The following is a 16,332-nucleotide window of genomic DNA, read 5'->3' as shown; positions in this document are numbered from 1 at the left end:
GGGAAGGTAGCGCTCACTATATCTGACAGATTCCATTTAGACCTTATCTGAGATGGGGCCTTTCTCTATGAGTCATCATGACCAGAGAAAAGATGGGAGATGTGGCCTGTTAGAGTCTTGTAAAAGCCAATTATATCTGGTCTTTTTTTATTTTTTTTTACCGTGAGCAGTGCATCATGGACCACAGGGAACCATTACTTTTAATCCTGTCTTGCTTGGTCACTGCTCATTTGAAAAAAAAGATATGACCGTATTATTGTTAGATCCCCGCTTGAATAAAGGAATAAGATTGCACCGGAAAGCAAAAAGATAGGATGCAACATTTACTGATATCCAAAGATCAAAGACTGGCAAAAAAACACACGGTGGTATTTTAGATGTGAAGGTTTTTATCTGATGGCATGAAAGGCTCTGTGATGACTGATGATGATTCATACCGTATTACCTTAACTGTGCTTGGTTGATTCTGTAACAAATCATCTGAGCGGGTTGGGGTGTTTCTGTCTTCTAGGAAGGACTAACGTGCTCCATCAGGAGAACAACTCTATCGATACGGGACAGGTCGACGTAGGGAAGAGGGTGGGTCAGAGCGTCCCACCAGGCGTGTTCTGGCGTTCTCAACTAAGCATGGAGCAACCGCGCTTCCTGAAGTTCAACATCTCGGTACAGAAGAACGCGCTGGTCGGAGTCTATGGAAGAAAGGGTCTCGCACCATCACACACTCAGGTAAAGTCTTTTTTTTATTGCTTTTAAATCAATTTAATTGAGGACAGTATAAAACTGTCACCTTTGCCACTTTAAAGTGCGTCTATGTGACTTTTGAAGAAGAAAAAAAAAACTATTTCTCTTACAAATTATTTTTTAAGTAGATTTTTTAAGTAAACTTTTTTTCTTATTTTAATACACTAAGGTTTTTTGTAGCTACAGCCTTACTTGGTTTGATTTGACCAGTAGCTTACAGTGGTTAATGTTAGCGAAAGAAAACAATCTTGTAATAGTATTAATACTCTCTGGGATATTCACTATTTTCACATTATATATAGCCATATAATCAGATGATGCTATAAGAAATAGATTATAGCAGCTCTAAGGATCAGAAAAGAATAAAGGCCAGTTCGCTGCATTTCAAAGGGAACATATTCTAATCATTTTTTGAATTTAGATTTTAATGTTAAAAACATTGTATTTCTCATACTGTCTGTCTGAATATGCCTTTATCCACCCTTGGTCTGAAATACTCAGTTTTACTGCTGTCAGTTCTGAGCCCAACAATGTAACAAACACTGTGAATACGTATTCTTCATCTGCCCTTATTTGGTCCCTTATTTAAATTCATGACATTTATGCATTTGCAAACTAGAACTTGGGACTTGATTATTTTCAGTTTTCTCCTCTCAGCTAGATTTTCCTGTGTGGGCATGCACGTCTTTCACTTCCACTAAATATCTGCCATTTGCAAATTGAAGTGTTTCCAACATGTCTGATGTGTCACTTGAATGACATTTCTGGGCATCGTAATGTCCGATGTCTGGGTGATGGTGATGGAAGCACTCAGACAATGGCTATTTTCCACCACACTTGACTGCAAAAGCTCTTAGCTTCACCTTCTTGACATTCTCTCTTAGTAAAGATGGGCTTCACTCAAGTGGAGACAGTTAGGGCCACTCTTTGATGGAAGAAAGTCTGATGTGAGTGACAACAGGTGAGCTGGATTGCATTTCCAAGGTGAAAAAAGGAAGCCCAACAAAAATCAAAGACCAAAGGGTGCTAATTAACAAGACACTGCTTCTATGTCTCCAGCAATTGTTGCACAGACACTCAAGCTTGTCAATGCTGGACACTGTGTCCATTGTGGCCACCTCTGAATCACGTACTGTTCAGGGATCACGGGCACAAATCAATGCATTTACTTAACTGAGCATGAAAGACCCCAATGAGAGATATCGACTGTTCGTCGCATTCACAGCTTGGGAGACAAGACAACATTTAAGTGCAACAGCTTTTCCACCTTTCACAAACATAGACTTCTCCCATCTGCTATTGAGTGTCTGTCTGTGCTGATACAAACCAAACAAGTAAGGAAAAAACAAACTTTTGTCGTTCGTTTCTAAAGAATCGGCCCTCCGTTGTTATCAAGTACCAGACTAAGTTCACTCAATCTAAACTCTGAAGAATCTGCAGGCTCTGGGCGTTCCTCCTCTGTCCTTTGGGCATCCACGACTCTCCGTGCTCGGTCTCTTGCCTCTTATTTACTGGTATTGTTGGATTGAGATGAGTTAGGGGGTGGGGGGCTTTTTCATCGGCTAATCGAGATGTATGCACTCAGCCAGGAGGTTTAGGGCTCGTGGGATGAGCTGTTTTATTACTTCCCCCTCAAGCCAACAACACAATGAAGTCAACTTCCACGAGGTTAATATCCCTTCCCCTGCCCCCCCCCTGCTCTACTCAATGGGGTTTAAATCACAGTGTTGACTTCACCTGCCCCCCCCCCCCCCCCCCCGCTTAATGCTCTCTTTCCTGTCGTTTGCAAGTCAACTGAAAGGTTGCCTGGGTTGGCGTTTGTGTTTCCTGAGCATTAAATCCTGTTTTAATGCATTTTTCTTTCAACTGTTTCAAAGCCCATTGTGTTTCCATGTGGCTGGATATTGTGCACATACTGGTTTAAAGCTGCAATAATAACTTTTTGGCCACCAGGCAGAGAATAACTCAATAAAAAGATGACAGATGGAAAGGGCTGACATATGAACAGCTTATTAAGTCGTTTTGCCTAAAGTGTCAGCCAGCAGTGGCCGACTCAAACATCAAACAGAAACAGAGCAACACCAGCATTTGTTTGGAGTTGTGTCTCCGTCCACCTGAGGAATGTCAGTCCAACATTTACTATTATTTTAGTTCTGGTTTTGTGTCCAACAACTCTTGGGAAAAATTGTTCTGATGTGTTATTGGGCCAGGAAACCAATTAAAAAGAAAATCCAAAAGAGCTGACAACTTAGGTTGAAATCAGGTATTGGGATAAAAATCATACAGTTTATACAGTCGATATTTCATTGAATGCTACTTTTAATCATATTGATAAATCAAGCTTTGGTATTATAAGAAATACTTGCAAAATGCATGTTGTTTTATGAGGGAAACAAATTTAAAACACCAATATTCCTGGATCTTTGCAATATTTTGAGTGTGGACTCTTGTTGATCTGCAATAAATTAAGGGATTTTTCTCTCTTTAATTTATAACTGGAGGCATCTCAATGAACTAGCAATTTTTTTTTTAAGTGGTAGTTGTATAATGTATTTAAATTTAAACTGTATTGCTTATTATAAAATGCAGATGTCTGCAATTTAAGTAAAAGAAAAAACAAACATCTCAACTGTGCATCAGTCAAAAAGCAATGGCTTAGCAGTCCATCAAAGCTCTCTGCAAACAGCCACATCATTGGATTTAAATCCAAGCTCTTCTAAAAACCAGCTACAGTGCCAATGTGTATGCATCAGACTCTAAGCAGCCCACAGACTCTCCTCCACCCCGAGTATTCACTGTAGGCTCAGTACATCTGCGTAGCTAACAACGCATTAGCCAGGGGATCTGTCTACATCTGTGCTCCTCTGCAGCCTATATCCTGTCTGGGGATGGCTGGTATGTGTTACAGTGGTTTCTGCTGCAGTGCTCTGTACCGTACAGCCTCAGTCAAAATGAGGTTCAGGTGTTGAGCAGGTGCAGTGAGAGCAGATGCGCCACTTTACTCGTTTCACTTGGCAGGGATGACTCGTTACTCCTTGTTTACCCCGTAAATCAATGTTTGCCTGAAAGAAATAGAGAGTGGCTGTTATGCTGCAACCCCAGCGTATAAAGGAAAGACAAATAAGCCTGCGATATAACCATGTTGTGTTTATTTTATATATACTGTATATGTATAGTGTGTACTGTACTGTACAATGGCCATCTGTTAGATTCTAGTAAAATTATTCTGACCTTACCAACAAGGACATATCGGCTTTAAATATACTGTAGATATCATATATACAGTTAGTTTTTTCAGAGAGTCCTGGTATATATATTATGTATTAAAAACATTATAACAATTATAACAAATCAAACAATATTAACAGTTTTGCATCAAAATCAATAAAAAAGAAGATACATGCAGTTGTTTCTAGAAATCATTGAAGAAAGCTTTTCACTTAGTTTATCCTTTTATTTGTATTTTGTGCAGGCACACAAGCAGTGAGTAACTCTGAATGTTAAGTACACTCATCCACACAGTACGTTATCAGTGTTAATTTAACAGATTCTATTAAGCACATTTCCAGAACCTCTTTAAGTGCACTCCTGTCTGAGTTAACAATATATTTTTGGAATCTTTTTGAGCATTAGCCCCAGAGCCGTATCTGCTCCATCAGTACACAAACAACTCTGCAAACAACATCTATCAACTCCAAATAACTGTCACTGAAAAATCAACATTTATTATAGTGGAATATTTGCTGGGTACACAAACCTCTTCTGGTTACGACTTTGGTTCATTACGACTTTGAAGAGTTCCTCTCAGACTGCTAAGGAAATCAGTAGAGGAGCTGCATACAAAGCATCCGACAGAGGAAAATATAAACTTTTTGAACCCTGTTGCCTCTCCACTGCCTGATTTAATTACACCAACATTAAAATAACAATCATCTGCATCTGTCGGAATCTGTCCTTGTGTTTCTTTTTGCAGTATGACTTCGTGGAGCTATTGGACGGCAGTCGGCTTATCGCCAAGGAGCATCGGACCCAGATTGAACCAGAGGCGAGGACCCGGCTGGATCATCCGGTCACCGTCCACCAAGCGGGATTCATCCAGTACCTGGACTCAGGGGTGTGGCACCTGGCGTTTTATAATGACGGACGGAACGCGGAGACAGTGTCCTATAACACCATCATCCAGGGTACGGGGACACACATCTGCTGCGATGCCTAATGAGTGTGATTGGGATGATGTGTAATGACATGTTTGGAAGACTTTAATTTCCTTAAAACAGCTGCGCCTGCATGAGCAAAGAGTTAGGTTGTTGAAAATTCTGGCTACCGCACCGACAAGCTGAGCTTTTAAAACTTTGAGCCACCTATCAGGCAGATGTAAGTTTTCATTGGAGGGTAGTGGATTATTGTGCTCAACACTACAATACGAGACCATACGCGGGGCATTGATCCTTCCCTCCTTCCAACCTCTTCAGCGTTCTGAAGTCTGTGAAATTTCCTTGTGGGTTTTGAGGTAGGAAAAACACTAAAGTTGAGTTAACGTTTTTCTCTCTTTGGGGAGTTCCGTTGATCCCGCCATACAAATATGAAGGTATCGACGTGTGAGGTCAAAATTGCCTTGGTCCGACACTGGCTCGATGAACATCCAATACAAGTCAGAGTAATAACAAAAAGGTTTGCCCTCTTAACGCCGATCAAAATGAGGGCCCTGGCCTTTTGGGGGTTGCCGTTCATGAGCTATGGTCTGTTGGATGAACATAAGATCTGTCTGTAGGATATGTCAGATTAACTTCAACTCAGAGAGGATTTGAGCTATAAACACTCAGGAGATTGCATGGCTTGGGCATGATCAGTCATTCAAGGGGTGGAGGGCGATAGAGGAGACAGGAGGAAAGCAAATTGTGTCAAGGAAATGGAATTATTTGGGTCTAATTTAAAATGCCTGTGTGGTTTTACTTAACATGGCTTAGATGGGTAGAGTCGGGCTGCAGCATACATGTTATGGAGGCTTAGACCTCATTGGAACGTGGATAGATAGCTGTGAATTTATGCCATGCCTGATATGAGGGATGCTTAAAAAGCCTAGGTTTATTCAAAAGACAAGTTAGTATCCAAGTTGTCTCGCAGTATTTATCCGACTGTACACTCCTAAATGTTATATTAATGTGGGATCTCAGATTTGCTGTAAAATGACATGCGATGAGTTATTAATAGTTGGATTTGCTCACTGCTGTACCCACAGAATCTGTCACGGAGTGCACACACAACTGTTACGGGAACGGAGAGTGTGTGGCGGGCTCATGTCACTGCTTCCCAGGATTCATTGGGCCGTACTGTTCCAGAGGTAATTATTAAGATCATATAATACTTGTATACTGTCAATCCAGCCTTATTATTTAAAAGGTCAGTTAGCCAATTTCTTTTTTTAAATTTTTATCTTTTTTTTCTTAATCTATGGTGGTATCCAGCTATGAGGATTGCTGGCCAAGATTTCAGAAATTTCTGCTTTCTTTCAAAATGATGTGGGTACATTTTAGAGCAGTAGTCAACCCAAGAAAATATTGGTTAACAAAAAACTCTGCCTACTCATCAATCAAACTATTGGTCGATGGTGGAAAAAAAGAATCTGCACATTACTCTAGATTAACTAAATCGGCCACAGTGCACTGAGTGCATTGCCTAAATGAAGTATAAATAAACATCAAAAGCTATTGGCAGCATATCAAATTATTCATAACCTAATTATGTTATACTGAAATGATAATAACAACAGCCGACCAGCGTGCACCTGCCCATAATCATGAACAATGGCCAAGAAAATTGCATCAGTGTATGTCTAGTACAGACAGGAAAGTTGTATCAGTCGAACTCATCTAACTCTGCAAAAAAACATTTTGAAGTATTCCTTTGAAAGTGGACCAGAGGTGCAGTATTTCAAATCTGAAGTTGTTGTTTTAACCATAAATGAGATATCATTGAAGATCATTTGACATCTGCTTGAAACAAAATATAATACAGCAACCCCCCTGATATTATACAAAGTTAATTATTTGAACCTGTTGTCTTTCCTCAGCTGCCTGTCCGGTCCTGTGCAGCGGGAATGGCCAGTACACCAGGGGGCGCTGCCAGTGCTACAGCGGATGGAAGGGCACCGAGTGTGACGTTCCTGCCTTGCAGTGTATCGATCCTCAGTGCGGGGGACACGGACTGTGCGTGGCGGGAAACTGTGTGTGCAACACCGGCCACAAAGGACCCAACTGTGAACAAGGTAAATGGAGTAAAAACAGCATCTTCCCATTGGATCGGAAGCAGCAAGATGCAACATATTTCTGTGTGAAGCTCAAGGGGGATTGACACAGTCCATTGGTGAAACAATCGGTTGTTTTCCATTCCACCGAGCGGATAATGCTTTGGATGTTGATATTGATATTGTGCGTATAAATTAACTCCCTCTTTAGTGTTTAGACCACATGAGGGTACACGCTGGAGTAGCGGGGCCCGTCGATGCAGTCACCTATTGGAATGCTGCACGGTTGATGGCACCTTTTCTAATCGATCCGTCAATGGCCTCTCTTCCTCCGTTTATTGAGAAAGCGCTTCTTCTTCTTCCTTAACCTTTTCCACCTCCCCCTTGCCTTCAGTGCATTTAACTTTATTGATCCCCATGCACACAAAAGACAATTATCAGCTCGGATTTACATGTGCGGCGAGTTGACCTCGCACGTAAGAAAGCTGTTGAGTTTACTAAATGAGTGTATTGCAGTTCTTTGAAATCTCTGTAGGAAGGAAACATAGATGGGAGGAAGGAGCATTTGTAGATCCAAGCTTGTGATGAATTGGATAATAATCAATACCGGTGTCCAGGTAGATGTGGAAATGCACAGAGCAATCAGCTGCAGAGAAGCACAATGACGTTGCTATTATCCCTATGGGTTGATTATGTTGGTCATAATTGCCAATTACTAACTTAGATCAGCAAGTTTATCTGCAAATTGTTAATAGTAATTGATTATATCTGTGTAGACACTAATTGTGCCCTTGTTCCTAGTGCCTATAATGGAGCATAATTATGCTGTCAGTATATTGGAAGTACCCTATAATATACCTTCGAAGATCTGCTAGAACATAGGGTGGAAAATTGCTACCAGCCACCACTAAACACTGCAACATTTTCAGCTGTGGCATCAGCCATCATCTGTCGCAGAAGCACTTCCAGGCAAAAGAAAAAATGCAATTTGGCTGGTAGCAGAGTGAAAGTGGCTGTGGTAAATAGTTAGGTCTGACATCCTATCTAGAAGCGGTAAACTAACATCGTTGTCGTCCTCACTTTTGTGTCCTCAGTGGACTGCTCGGACCCGACGTGCTCAGGTCACGGAGCCTGTCATCACGGTGAGTGCCACTGTAACCCGGGCTGGGGAGGCATCACCTGTGAGATCCTGAAGAGCACTTGTCCAGAGCAGTGCTCCAGTCACGGCACGTTCAACACCGACTCGGGGACCTGCATCTGCGAGGCCAACTGGACAGGGGTCGACTGCTCCATAGGTCAGAACGCATTTCACTCTCATTTCATCACATAAAGCCATATTCTATGTATCCTTTTCATTTTAATTACTGTAGAGCAGTCAATTATTTTCATTATTGATGAATCTGCCAATAACTTCACTGATTAATATGTCGGTTTAAGAAAACGACAAATGCCCATCTCACTCTCCTAACACCTGAGTGGACATCTTCCTGCTTGTTTTTTCCGAAACTCAAAAATATAAAATGAACAATCACATAAAAAAGAAAAAGAAAAGTAACAAATCCTCACATTAGAGTAGCTGGAACTAGTTTTTCTTTGGCTTTCTAATTAGAAATAAATCGTATTAATAATTAGAAATAAATCGTATTAATTACAGTTCATCGATTATCAAAATAGATGGAGATCGTTTTTTTTCCATCGACTAATCAATTGATCAACATATCGTTCAAATCAAATTCTAATGTGATTATAATTATTCTCAAGCAATCATTTCTTCATAAAGAAATGTGACAGGCCATTTTATGGGGAGATTTACAAATTCTACTCATTGGCTTTTAAATAATGAAACGGCATAATAATCTACTTGGAGTTGTAATCTTCAAGGTCTTTTATTTCATTTATTCGTTCAGTTATCGATGCCATTAGTGCAGAGTTATTTGCACTGTACTAACAGATCCTTGCAAACAGTGCAGTCAGTTCTGTAATGCTTTTTTTAAACTGTTTTTGTAGATAATGTTTGAGTTTCTCTAACAAGTAATTGGCACCAAATCATTTCTGTATTTACTACAAATAGACTCCCCCTTGCTGTGCACAGACACTGCAGACCCCAGGTGTCCATGAAAGCAGATGTATGACCCTTTATTAACGAGCTGTTGGTTGAAATACAAGATCCAGCTCTAACAGAGCATTATGTTTATATGTGGGTGTTTTATTTAGAAACTTTAAGAACTATTAATCAGCTTTGGAATCCCCGAAAAAACTTAGAAGGGGGAAAAAAATTGATATATGCTTTAATCTTTTAATTCTTTTTTAAAATCACAATTTTAGGTTATTAATCACCTCTGTTTTTGAAATATAATTTAGGGAACATCCGAGAACCATTTGTTTTCCTAAATGAATATGTCACATTACGAAATGAAACTATTAAAAAAAATTAAAAAATACAGACAGTCAAATCCGTATCTTTCAGCTCTCCCTTAATCAGTGCACATGAAGGAAACAAAATTAATGATTGAAAAGTCTGGATTTTCTCCAAATGTGATGAATGGCCACCTGTCTGACTGAAGTTTCTCATGAGCTATCCACTCTTGCTACAGTTCTGTCAGTGCTGTGTTTTATGAGCGCTAGGTTACATTCTATATCATCTTCAGTAAAGTTTAACTTTGGTGTGATGGGCCGAAATTATAGCAGGCGTATATATTTTCATATTGCAAGAAAGCCATAATGAGGACGGGTTTAAAATCGGCACATTTCGAACTTTCAAGAGAAACTTGATGAATCTATCCATTTGAGAAAAACACAATTAAACACGACACAAACACGCTGAAATGCCTCCAACGTCTCAGCTCTTCTCCGAGCAGGAGAAAGAAAGGAACCCGGATCGACTACAGATAACAAGCCCATAACAAAAGCTGTGTATGAGGAGATGGATGTTGACATCTGATAACCTCAGTCTGGACTGCTGCTCATAGTTAGTGTTCTGTACTACAGAATGTTCACCAGAGAAGTTAAAGTCTGTGACTTTGATACTCATGATCAAGCAGCCTGCAGTCGTTAGAAATTTTGATTTACTTCGTAACAGGAACCTAAATAAATCCGCTTCATTATGTTTTGGATTAAATAAATCAAACTGTGGGTGTGATCACACTCCTAAAGTTTGATAATCAACACTTGTAGCACATGTTGGTTTATTTTTTAAACAGAGCATATGCTCACAACAAAGCTCCGACTCCACACGTTGTGTGACCCAGCGCATGTTCTCCTTGAAATTCAAAACAACTGTGTGTTGTTTTAAAAATGACTTATAGATTTGTCCAGAATCTTTGCCGGTGTGTTTTATTACAGCTTCAGGTTTATGAGAGTAGAAGAGACAATCATGTATTCCCATCTGCTCACGGCAGAGCCTCGTCATTTGTTAGCAGCTTTGTATTCACAGGGTTTGGCTTTCCACGCAGGTAGGTGACATGTTAGTTCAAAGGCTGGCCCCTCCCATCTGTTATCTGTGCTTGAGTTTCGGGTGATTTATGCGTCGTTTCCTACTTCAGAATAGACTCGTTCTCTATGTGCCGAACCCACAGAGAGACACAATGGCCCCACTGAGTCGAACAATTAAAAACAGAAGTCACAGTTTGTTTCTGTCAGTATAAGAAGGCCGTTGAATGCATTTCTCCTGGCTGAAATTCAATCGTAAATTAAATCACGAGTAGGCTAGATGGTGCGTTGGAGATGATAGATGCGTGTGCAGAGCTTTTGTAGCAGCATGCAGCCTGCCCAAGAGGAATGATTGTTTTGGAGAACAGGTTTTCTTTTTTCTTTCCTTCCCTTTTTCTTTGCTGTTGTGTTCTGCTTTATTTTCTTTTTTTTAAGGAGAGGTCATTTGTTATTCAGTTAAAGAATTCAGAATTCAAGACACAATGCTTCCACTCAGCAAGATATCTCAGGCTTGTCAATACTAGAACTGACTGAACTGCTGCCGGTCCAGAAGTTACGGTTTACCCACCTGGGCGGGTGGAGCGTTCCTTCTTAATTAATGCAGAGGTTCTTCTTCAATTAAATAAACTTTAATTAACAAGCGAGCAGCACGGATCGACCGCCCACAACCCCTATCCAGCTTGAGTCAGGGGCATGTTAAAGGCAGATAAACACTTTTGGACTAATGAAAAATTGATTGCATAGATTCTATGGGAAGGAGGTTTCCCTTTGGAATCAAATGACTCCCCTCCAGAGGCATGCTTAATATTCTACAGTGTCGGCCCGACTTAATCAGAACCATCCAAGGTCCCTCAATCGAAGAAAAACTCTATTCAGAGGGCTGGAAACGGACTGCTTAAAGAGCCTTGGTAAAGGAGAGTGTGGGTAAAGCAAAGGGGATTAGCTTAAAAAAATAAAGTAAAATACATGAACAAAGTTATTAGATATTTTCTCCATGGCTTGTTGCATTTGTGCGGCAGAGTTAAGTCTCTTGGTTTATTTGCTTTTTCCTCAGGTTAGACACATTTTTTTAAAAAGTCCACAACTTTTCATGTTTGGGGCTATATCAATTTCCTGGAGCATCTAGTCAATCACAATTTGAGGACATACTTGAGCTACTTTCCTCAAGCACACTGAAGGCTGCCGTCACAACGGAAAGCTTTATGGCTCGTCTGTTGGAAAGCTTTGATAGAAGCTCGGTTCCAGTAAATGAACATTTCTTATTCTCTCAGAGCAGCCACAGCTTGTTGAGCGCTAGCTTTTTGCCCGGTACAGACTGATTTACTTACCACCCATGGATCCCATCATTTGAATTCTACTTCTCTGAAGATAACACGGATTCATAACAGATGCTCTGCTGTTTCCGTTGCTCCTTGCTCGAGGAAATCATGTTGATCTAACATTTCTGAGTCCAGACAAGAACCTGCTTAAATCCATAACCCTTGCCTCAGTCTGCCAAGACTCCATGCAAATGAGCTTGTGTAAAACTTGAAAAGTGGTTGTTTTTGGAAGTGTTTGGATGCACAAAGTAATTGCTGTGCTTTACTGTTCTTGTGACAGGTTTTATTTTATGTTAGGGCGTCTGCACTGCATGGAAAAATAAAGCTGCCTATGAAATTACTTTGATAGAGATGAGTTAAAGTGGCTGCAGGAAGGACAATTTGAATAGTAACCGGTGTTTCTCTTGCATCTTAAGAATGTCTTTCCTATCATTCCACTCAGGGATTCCGAGCTATACTTATATATTGTTTGATAAGCTTTCGTGTAAAATCAAAGATGGTTAAAAAAGTGGACGTTACACTGATGGAACCTGTTTGTTGATAAGCTTATATAAATCCACCAGAGTTTGTTGCTGAATAGATTTTACATAAATAAGTTGTACACTGAATCAGTTATCATCCATCTGGCTTCATACGGACACACGCACGGTGTTTCTTTTTGCCCTACTGTTTAAAGTTTTTATCTCATTCTAACATGCACTCATTACGTTGGAATGTGCTTTATATTAAGATGACAGTACGGTGTTTCTGTCCTGTATTGTGGAGAATGTAGTTTACAGATTAAATGTCAAGCACTGTGAATTTAAGGGACTTTATTGTTGCCGGAACCCATAAAAGTAATAACATTATATATCAAATTTAATTTCCTACGTTTTTGCAGGAAGGTTTATTCTTTCTTTTTTCCCTCTTTCTCAACTATTCATTGTGTAATTTGACAAAAGTGGCAGCCAAATAAAAGTTGATTGGGGACCTGTTTCAATGCCCTAACATATCGTATGTCAACTGTGTGTCCTGCTATACACCCTTTATTATTTTTGCTTTGCTTTATGGATCTCAATTTGTGATCAATAAAGTCAGAGGAAGTGCTGCTTTTTTTCCCCATCTAAAGTAAAGCTTCTTAAAATCTTCTTTTTTTTTAGATGGCTGTAATTATAAGCCTCTTCGGATTAAAGGTTTTCAGACATTGCAGCAAATTCTTTCAATGTCTTTTATTCTTTTTTGCCTTCGCAATTTCAGGGTTTTCTTCAACCAATTTTTCACTAATAGTGATAAAAATGTCTCTTGTTTACAGTTAAAGGTATTTGCCCACTTCAATCTAGTCAACACTCCTCAGCAAACATCAGAGTATTTTTCAGACGCATCTATACAGTCACAAAATACAAAAATACACCAGTACTGAAAAAAAAAAAAACAGGAACAGAAGCGACATGACTCTGTGGCTTCTTCTTTTGCAACAGAGGTGTGCGTGGTGGACTGTGGTCCCCACGGCTTGTGCATCAGTGGTGTGTGTCACTGCGAGGAAGGCTGGACAGGACCAGAATGTGAGCAGAGGGACTGTCACCCACGCTGCATCGACCACGGAGTCTGCCGAGAGGGCAAGTGTGACTGCCATCAGGGCTGGACGGGTGAACATTGCACCATCGGTGAGCCACGGTGACACATGCAGCGCTGTACACCTACACACACTTGACAGGAGGGCACGAACTACAGAGGAAATTCATTTATGGACAGGCTTAAAGGGGCAACTTTGGAGTGTGACTGTCGGTGTTTTCTGTGCAGTTTCGAGCATCTGTTGGAAAGACACAGATCGTGACACACCTATGTTGCTGCCTTCCTACTACAAACTACAAAGTACCTTTGCACGACAAACTAAGGGATATTTTCACTGCGTAGAAGTTAACTACTGTGTTTCAATTTCTCACTTTTGGCTAGCCAAAGTAATAGGGAGAAAGGAGCTGAGAACATTTACCAAAGTACTGAACTTAAGTTCAATTTTTTATGTATTTCCATTTTATGTTACTTTATACTTCTAGCCCACCAGATCTCAGAGGGACATGTACTTTTAGTATACATGTATATCGTGTTATTGCTAGATTTGCCGTATTTGCCATGGTGACTATTACTTTACATATTAACTGTTATGTTTTTTTATCCATTTGTTTTCAAATGCAAGTTGTTGCTTGGGGAAGCATCAACACCTGTTCAGCAGCAATCTATTCTTACCCAGAGTTACTTAACACTTTCAATTTGAGATGATTGAATGAATTTGGTATGCGTCAAACCGATATTCAATTGTGGCATTATATTTATATCAATGTAGCTTGACGTCAAAGCAAAATGTGGCAGATTTAACCTTAATTTAAGCCGTTAAGCATCTCTATCTCTAAAAAGAAATGTGATATATTGTTGCTTTTGGCCAGCTTTTCTTCACTATCCTTCTCTCTTTCCAAAAGTCTATTTTTTGCAACACTTCCTCACCACATCAACTTTGTAATTTCCTCCTCATCCATTTAGATATTCCACCTTTTAGACTGCTGAAGTGATGCTCCTGTATAAGCGAGTCAAGGGCAGGTATTTAGGGAGCCGGAAAGCCAGGGGTAGGCCTCTTTGGAATATCATTTTTCTGAAATGGCAGTGCTTCACCTGGCATTAATGAGGATAATGAGTTCTGAGATGTCACTTCCTATTGACCTTTAACTCAAACTTCCTCGACACCTTACCCCCTGTCAAAGGTCCCGTAGTTAAACCCTGACACGCCGCATCAAAACGCATTCCCCCAAGTGTCATCTCCAACCCCTCAATGACAACATACTCTCTGTGAAACAAAGACCTGGCACTCCAAACTATTCAGCCCCTAATTACGTATTTACAAGTCCTCTCATGAGAAATCCTCGGTCCAGAGCGCCGGTGCAATCTCGGTGGGGGAGGGGGATGGGGAGAGGAGAATGCAGTGAAGGGGTTGTTGGAGGGGTCACATTCCTGATCGTATTAATCTTTCCCTCCTCAGGGCTGATTGTGCACCATCCATTTCTCCCTTTATTTCCTCCTGGTTAAGGCTCCAGCCAGGAAAGTAACTCCTCGCTTTGGCTGCAACGAGGAATGAATAGGCCGTGCGTTACCTTTTCTTGGAGAACCGGGAGCTTATTTTGTCTTTCAAACCCTGAATAACTGCCATTTGCACAAAGCGCCTTTTAATCACATTACATGGACAGGGCTTGAATAGAGGACTTCCTCGGCCATTCTTTTGTCACCAGCATCTAGATCCTGTTTTATATGCAAGGCTTAACCCATTGTCACTGCTTTCTCAGCGCTGCAGTTTACCACTGGAGGTGTTTTTGATTCGTCTTAGTGTACTGCTGGTTCATTGCCGTGCAGTTTTTTGAAACGACCGAATTGGAGGTGACGGCAACATTGAAAAAATATGCAGCATGCACTTATAAATATATATATATATATATTTATATGTGCATGCTGCTTCATGATGCGTTCGTAATAGACTGAGGGTGAGACGACAGACCTCCTGACAAGCAGGCAGTAAAATGTTTTGAAGCAGGCCCAGATGAAACTGGCTAATAGAGTCTGTTTTAACAACCAGATATCAAGAGAGACCATGTGTTCCTCTTTGTGTTAGCCTGCCTTGCTTCAGCAAAGCAAAGCAGATGGAAGAGTGTTAACAATGAATATTTTACAATGCTTGAGGGGTTGAATTCATTCATGTTGCTTCCTATGGACAGAAGTATAAACACCATCTAAGGGCACTTTTACAGAAAGATATGATTCTAACTATGGAAGCATCTATAATTCTGAATAATGACATGCTGCTTTTATTAACATCTACACTCTAATTCTCACTCTTACTGCAGCTGAACTCTGAATCTACTCCTCTAAACCTGCAGCTTCCGTCTCTTTTGTCTCCCTCTCTTCAAACCAATTTTCTACCTGTTTTTTTCTAATTGCATTTCTTTGCCTAACTCCTACTTATACCCGTTCTCTTTTCCATTTTATGTCTGTATGCCTGTCTGCCTATCTATCTCTATCCAACTCCCTCTTGGCTTACATGTACAGCCCTGGATTCCAGAGTATCAGGTAAAAACACTTTTCACTTTGCTTTGAGAATTATACTCTTAAGATGTTTCATTTTTCTGATCCGGAGCACCTTTATGTGCCTAAATAAAGAAAAAAAAGTGAACTTTCCAGCCATATCCTGTCACTCATGCTTAGTATTATCTATTCGGCTCAATCACCATAAAGAGTATGATTTACATACACAGTCGACAGATTGAAATTAGAGCAGAAACTAAAAACGGGGAGAAGCCAACTATAATCTTGGGGAAAACTACCTGCAAAGCTTCTTTTTCCAAATATTTCATAGCAAGTTGGCAGGTGCATCAGCTTTAAGCCAGCATTCGCTCTCACTGTCTGTGCTCCCTGTAAGTTACAACAAGTAAATGTGTTTGTCAGTCTTAGCCCTCTGCCACCAAGGAGATAAGTAATTTTCTTTTCCAAATGTTTCCCTTTCCTCGGTTGTGTAATAGGAGCAGTCAAGATAGGATATAAAGGTAAATTGAACCACTACCACCCCCACCCCCCAAGGGAGAT

The 16,332-nt window shown here is 40.4% G+C and overlaps 1 protein-coding gene across 1 annotated transcript in view; it reads left to right on the top strand.

Moving 5' to 3' along the window:
* si:dkey-237h12.3 (teneurin-3) overlaps positions 1-16,332 on the top strand; it is a 126,230-nt gene that overhangs the window by 68,542 nt on the left and 41,356 nt on the right. The window contains exons 6-13 of the mRNA XM_054598066.1: positions 512-726; positions 4,715-4,925; positions 5,981-6,082; positions 6,812-7,006; positions 8,080-8,280; positions 13,191-13,376; positions 15,799-15,819; positions 16,269-16,292. Coding sequence (XP_054454041.1) covers positions 512-726; positions 4,715-4,925; positions 5,981-6,082; positions 6,812-7,006; positions 8,080-8,280; positions 13,191-13,376; positions 15,799-15,819; positions 16,269-16,292 — 1,155 coding nt within the window. The remainder of the gene's footprint in view (positions 1-511; positions 727-4,714; positions 4,926-5,980; positions 6,083-6,811; positions 7,007-8,079; positions 8,281-13,190; positions 13,377-15,798; positions 15,820-16,268; positions 16,293-16,332) is intronic.

Source organism: Anoplopoma fimbria, chromosome 4 (assembly GCF_027596085.1).
Source record: "Anoplopoma fimbria isolate UVic2021 breed Golden Eagle Sablefish chromosome 4, Afim_UVic_2022, whole genome shotgun sequence".
Taxonomy (NCBI): domain Eukaryota; kingdom Metazoa; phylum Chordata; class Actinopteri; order Perciformes; family Anoplopomatidae; genus Anoplopoma; species Anoplopoma fimbria.
Note: the sequence above shows the minus strand (reverse complement) of the source record. Positions and strands in the feature narration are given on the sequence as shown.